Source organism: Chaetodon trifascialis, chromosome 14, assembly GCF_039877785.1.
Source record: "Chaetodon trifascialis isolate fChaTrf1 chromosome 14, fChaTrf1.hap1, whole genome shotgun sequence".
Lineage (NCBI taxonomy): Eukaryota > Metazoa > Chordata > Actinopteri > Chaetodontiformes > Chaetodontidae > Chaetodon > Chaetodon trifascialis.
The window spans coordinates 17108879-17115033 of NC_092069.1; the positions used below are offsets into that span (position 1 = coordinate 17108879).

General features: G+C 42.4%; 1 protein-coding gene across 1 annotated transcript; it reads left to right on the forward strand.

Annotated features, from left to right (window-relative positions):
• The first annotated feature begins 572 nt into the window (after positions 1-572).
• On the forward strand, positions 573-3403 carry ctsl.1 (cathepsin L.1). The gene is made up of 9 exons (XM_070978825.1): positions 573-620; positions 1073-1177; positions 1481-1623; positions 1729-1926; positions 2022-2213; positions 2440-2605; positions 2720-2825; positions 3123-3226; positions 3371-3403. The coding sequence occupies exons 2-8, from the start codon at positions 1078-1080 to the stop codon at positions 3220-3222; spliced, it is 1005 nt and encodes a 334-aa protein (XP_070834926.1). The 5' UTR covers positions 573-620; positions 1073-1077; the 3' UTR covers positions 3223-3226; positions 3371-3403.
• The last annotated feature ends 2752 nt before the right edge of the window (positions 3404-6155 follow it).

A 6155-nucleotide genomic window follows, 5' to 3' on the forward strand; every position in this document is an offset into this window, starting at 1 on the left:
ATTGCCACCTACGTATCCGAGAAATAAGAACGCCTCCGTTTGCTACTCGCACATTTTCCAGCGCGGCATAATGGAGCTGCTCAGGTTTCATTTAAAACAGGCAGGCGACGCCCCACGTTAACAAGATATCTGCTTGTCTGTCTTACTTTTTCCAGAAGAATCCCCATCAGAGTGTGACTGTGATGAGAAGAACACCAGATCTCAGTAGTGGTTTCTCACATGAAAGCGTCACGCTAACACACAAACACACAGACTGTGCTCCTTCCTTATGTGTTTGGATTCCTAAACACCAAATTGCTGAGTAACCCGTCACATGCTTATAAAAATTTTAGAGGTTTATCAGAGTAATTCATGAGCCTGATGTTCCTTGTTTTGCTGAGGTTTGAAAATATATTTCCCAAAAGAACATCATACAAACTTCTCATAAGGCTCAACTCCCCTGTTCCCCATTTCAATGATTGACTCTATCACTTTATGAGTTGCTGACAGCCACCTGACTCGACATACTGCGAGTCATAACTGTAGTTGGCTATATAAGAACGGCTCTCTGCCACAGCCCTGCATCACCCACAGGTGGTTGTAGCTCAAACTCTACCACGCACACAGCAACATAGAAGCAGGTAAGCAGCTACAGCACAAACAACAACACACACACACACACACACACACACACACAGACATGCACACACACTTCCTGTACTGCAGGTGCACTGATGCAAAGAAGAAACAGACTAAAACTATGTTGTGATGATAGATTTAACGGCTGCCCTGTAGAACAATACTGTTTTTATTCACTCCGTGAACCCTGACCCTGAGCCTTTGCAGCAATCTGCAGACGCTGACTGATTCATGAACAAAGATTAGAGGACAAGAACCAAAGAGATGAAAGAATGATTAATAGAAACCAGGAAACAGAGCGGATACAACCGTGGCGTGCATGCCACATCCAACCTGGTGACAGAAAATGTTTGAGAAGCAAAGCTGAAGTGCAAGAGTTCACTCTTAACCTGTGTGGTTTCCTGCATGTCACACGGCATCTCTTTGCTCTTTCTGCTTGTGTGCCTGTTTAGAGTCAGGATGAAGCCACTGCTGGTTGCTGCTGCTGTTCTGGCCGTTGCCAGCTGTGCCAGCATCTCTCTGGAAGACCTGGAGTTCCATGCTTGGAAACTCAAGTTTGGTGAGTGAGTCTTATCAGACAGGCTTCTTTTATAGTGGTCTGTTGTCAAATACAGTAGATCTTATTCAGTTTCCTGTGAAGACAGTATCTGTGTGTTCAGTGTGTGCTCATTCACACAACACAACACACACACACGCCTGAGGTCTTTAGCAAAGGGATTTGTAATCTGCCTACATGTTTGGTTTAGTTTTAGTTTATCTTACAGCGTACATGTTTGTCAGCTAATGAAGGGAAATCTCTTCTAATTGATTCATAATTTTCCTCTCTTCTGTTTCTGATTATCTTCTCTTCTCCGATTGGCAGGAAAGTCTTACAGCTCTCCATCAGAGGAGGCGCAGCGCAGGTCAATCTGGCTCAACAACCGCAAACTGGTGCTGGTGCACAACATCATGGCCGATGAGGGCATCAAGTCCTACCACCTTGGCATGACCTATTTTGCTGACATGGTACGCACTGGAAAACAGAAATGTGACTCTTTCTGAAATCATTTAAATTTGAACTTTCACCATTTCCATGAAGACCCAAGTGCCAATTTTGCCCCTCTTCACCAGGAAAACGAAGAGTACAAGCGCCAGATTTTCAAAGGCTGCCTGCGCTCCTTCAACGCCTCTCTTCCTCGCCATGGCTCTACTTTCTTCCACCTGCCTGAAGGCACTGAGCTGCCAAACTCTGTTGACTGGAGGGAAAAGGGATACGTCACCGATGTCAAGGATCAGAAGGACTGTGGCTCCTGCTGGGCCTTCAGTGCAGTATGTGCAAAAACACGTTGGTGGCCTCTCTTTTGTTAATACGGGAAGCTTTTGACAACTTTTTTCTGATTTAAAATGAACTTGTATCTTTTCAGACTGGCTCTTTGGAGGGTCAGAACTTCAGGAAGACTGGGAAGCTGGTGTCTCTGAGCGAGCAGCAGCTGGTTGACTGCTCCAGCGACTATGGCAACATGGGTTGCAGTGGAGGCCTGATGGACGATGCCTTTAGGTACATCCAGGACAATGGAGGGATTGACACAGAGGATGCCTACCCTTATGAGGCCGTGGTAAGCAGAAAGCAATTTGGTTGAAAAAGTAATAATCTTTAAATGTACAGTGTCAGAGCTGTCATTATAATGCTAAAAAGCAGAGCTGGAGAATTACTGAGCAAATCAGCTCATTCAGACAGTGTTAAACATGGCGGCCCCCTATGGAAGAGATGTGCAATACTGCCATCTTGTGGACAAAATTATAGCAGGCAACAAAACTCAGAGCCTTTTCTTCTGTTTGTAGGATGGTCAGTGCCGTTACAAGCCTGAGACCGTTGGTGCCAAATGTACAGGCTATGTCGATGTGACCAAAGGTGATGAAGATGCCCTGAAGGAGGCTGTGGCCACCGTCGGGCCTGTGTCTGTGGGCATTGATGCTTCTCAGACGTCCTTCCAGCTCTATGAGTCAGGTGAGAATTTAAAACACTGTCTTGCTTCTGCATCAAAGGTAAGAAGAAATGGGAAATACTTCTTTTCTTAACCTGTGCATATGTCTGTCTGGGCTGTGGTTTGTGTGTTTCCAGGAGTGTATGACGAGCCATACTGCAGCAGCTCAAACTTAGACCACGGTGTGCTGGCTGTGGGCTATGGCACCGACAACGGACGTGACTACTGGCTGGTCAAGAACAGGTAGACGCCCAAATCTGTCTCTCTTGTTTTAAATTATGGGCTGCTCTCCTGACAGACGGCTGAGCTGCTGCTTTCACAGACAGCAGCAGTAAGGAGTCTTATTTATAGCTTCAAAATTGAAGTGAAACTCACTCAGGATATCATCAACTTCTTAAACTACCTGTCCCTATGAACTGCAACCATTCACTTCTGTCAGTGTCAGTGTTTCTCTGCACGCTGTTGTAACTAATATGGCCATTGTGATTCAGTTTTATAAAGAGAGGCTGAATATTGTTTGTAATTGCTGTGTTTCTGTAGCTGGGGCCTACAATGGGGAGACAAGGGATACATAATGATGACCAGGAACAAGAACAACCAGTGTGGCATTGCTACAGCAGCCAGCTACCCCCTGGTCTGAGCAGGTGAGGAGAAACTCAACATCCTTACTTCCTTCTTTTATGACCAAATGCTATTGGAAGAAGTTAAACTTCTGCACTGAAATAATGTGTGTCTCTGCAGTTTATTGTCAATTAACTGGTTGTTGTTCACGTTTATTGCATTTTCAGGTCCTTTCCTTCGTGAGGGCGAGAACAGCAACACATAATTTTACTTTGATTTCATAGATTTTAAGAAACTGAGTTATGCATCATGTCCTTATGTTGTTCCTTGGGAGTTAACAGAGTGCAGGGTCTGTGCCATGACACACTTTTAATAGAATCACTCTTTTATACAGATTGTAAATAAATGTAAAGAAATAAAATGTTTAGCATTGAGGAATAAAAGAAGAAACATTGATGTGTTTTGGATTTTCACTGTGCACCATCATATTACTGGGACTTTACTCATGTTCTGTGGCTTATCAACAGTGCAGTGTTTCTATGACTCTAGAGATGGCAAAATCCATTTCTTAGTTCGTCCACGACTATTTTCCAGACTGAAACGTCTCAGCAAGTGTTGGATGGATTGCTAGGAAATTTGTACAGACATTCATGATCCCCAGAGGATGAAGCCTGATGATGTTAATGATACCTTGACATACTGGGTGGAGACAATGCCATTAAATGGGACAGTAGCGTGTGCATGGATCAACACCTGATGCTTAGAAATAACTGCTTTTCACATCAAAAGTCAATAAAAGTCAAATATCAACTTAAACCATGACAGGGCTGATATTTATAAAATGTTGGGTAATTTATTGATGGACTGCTTCCAGGATATAGTACTTGTACAAATGTTGGTAACTGAAAATCTAGCACCATTATCATCGTCAGACATTTAGTTTGTCAAATACTTTATGAGCAAATACCTGCTAATGGCATTCCCATCAGCCTCACAGCCTCAGCTGCACTTTGTCTTTCGCACTACGTAGCAAATGTTATTTTGCTAACACACTAAACTATGATGGTGAACACGTAAACATTATCTGCTAAACACCAGCGTATTAACATTGTCATTGTGAGCACGTTTGCATGCTGACATTCGCATTAAACTCACAGCTGCCCCTAACACAGCCTCAAGCTAATAATATAGCATAATTAATAATATATTGTTATATTTCTAGATGTTAGATATAAAATTTTGCTTCCATGACACAAAAGTGAGGCAGTGCTCCGCCAAGGACTGCTGAGCACATAAATCCAGCTGTTATATCTGTTTGTCATTTTTCACTAAAAGCATATTGAGCAAACACACCACCAGATAAAAACTCCATGTGCATATCAAATGCCCAGAATGGATCTTCGTGCATTAGGCGAGAAGTTCTTATACCTGATGCTGACAATGGATTGCTTTTCACATCAAAGGACAGCATAAACTGTGACAGGAAATCAAATCAACCTCTTGACTTAATCACTTTCTCAATTGTGATTTCTACAAATGACAAGTGATAAATATGTGCTCACATGTAACTGTAGATATAGAAATTACAACTGCCTCCAGATTCCCGGCGTACATAAAGTAGCTTCAGTTTAACGGTTTGCCTTCAGCCAAGGCTTATGAGAATGACAATGCATTGTGCTCTGTGCTAAATACATAAAAAGGGGCTTTTAACATTGTAAATAAGCTTGAGAAGTTCGCTTGAAGTCAAGTCGAACGTTTATAGGTGCCATATTTCTGAAAGCAGATTTTATCCTCATATCTTGGGGCTTTATGTCATAGCTGGATTCACTGCTTTGACGCCACTTTTGACTGACATAAATTATTCAGTAAAAACAACCGTGTTTGTTGTTCAAAAAGACTGATGTTTAGGCTCAGATGCTGCCGCTGATACTGACAGCTGCTGTGGCCTTTCGCTTGCAAACCTCAGGCCAAGGATAAAAGCTGTGGGCAGGGAGTTTCAGAAGTGGAAAATTCATTTTGGTAAAGGAATATCTCCGCTTTGGTTGTCGCTGCTGTCTTTGTACTTTGCGTTTGCTTGGATAGCATTTTCCCACTTTATCTTGCCGGATACAGGTTGTACTTTCTTCGCATTCTGTGGTTTGTTAAAGGTTATCTCAGATTCATTCCTCATATGCAGGTAGAGACGCTTCCATAGAAAAGGAAGAGGTAAAAGTGAAAGCAGATCTGGGTGGCAAATGTGAACATACAGTGACAGAGACGGAGAGGGAGTGAAATTATACACTTCTGCGGTTGAATCTCTTGTCTAATGTGGTAAAAAAAAAAGTCATTATGGATTTTAGAGAAATGACCTCTGTTACCATCAATACATTTCACAGACTGTCGTTTGCTTTCAAGATCATCCTTTCTTCCTGTCACATCCTCCCAGTGTGACACTTGATCAGCCCGGCCCTTGATAATCAGTTTCCATATAAACTGTGGTTATGACACTGGAGAACGGGAGAAATGAGAGTAATGTATTTTTTTATCCTCATCTTTCAAATGAACTGTTGGAATATTAAAATGTTGCATTATTTGCCCCGCCATTGTGGAATGTGGGAATAAGCAATGACCAGATCACGAAACGCTCATAAAAGTAAATCAGATAATTAAATGCGACCACGTTTTTCATAGCCTGGGCTCTGTGTTGGCATGACCCAGATTCCAAAAAGTTGAGAGACTGTGTAAAACGTAAATGAAAGTGTCACAAAAAGTGTTCCAGAGCCCATGTCATAATCTCCTTTATACGATCATGTGGTCACAAAGTGGTGAACCTCACTCTGTCCTCACTTGTGAACGACAACCTTTCATACCCAATCATGATACTATCACCATGTTCCAAACAGGTGTTTTTGGAGCTTCCACATCTTTCCCAGTCTTTGGTTGCTCCTGTCCCAACTTGTTTGAAACGTGTTGCTGCATCACATTCGGACTAAGCAGATATTTACAAAAATCTATGAAGCTGATGAGGTCAAA

Excerpts from the sequence above, each read along its gene's own strand:
- ctsl.1 (XM_070978825.1), top strand. The coding sequence starts at position 1,078 with ATGAAGCCACTGCTGGTTGCTGCTGCTGTTCTGGCCGTTGCCAGCTGT. Across the intron at positions 1,927-2,021 it reads CCTGCTGGGCCTTCAGTGCA|ACTGGCTCTTTGGAGGGTCA; the intron begins GTATGTGCAAAA and ends GTATCTTTTCAG. Across the intron at positions 2,214-2,439 it reads CCTACCCTTATGAGGCCGTG|GATGGTCAGTGCCGTTACAA; the intron begins GTAAGCAGAAAG and ends TTCTGTTTGTAG.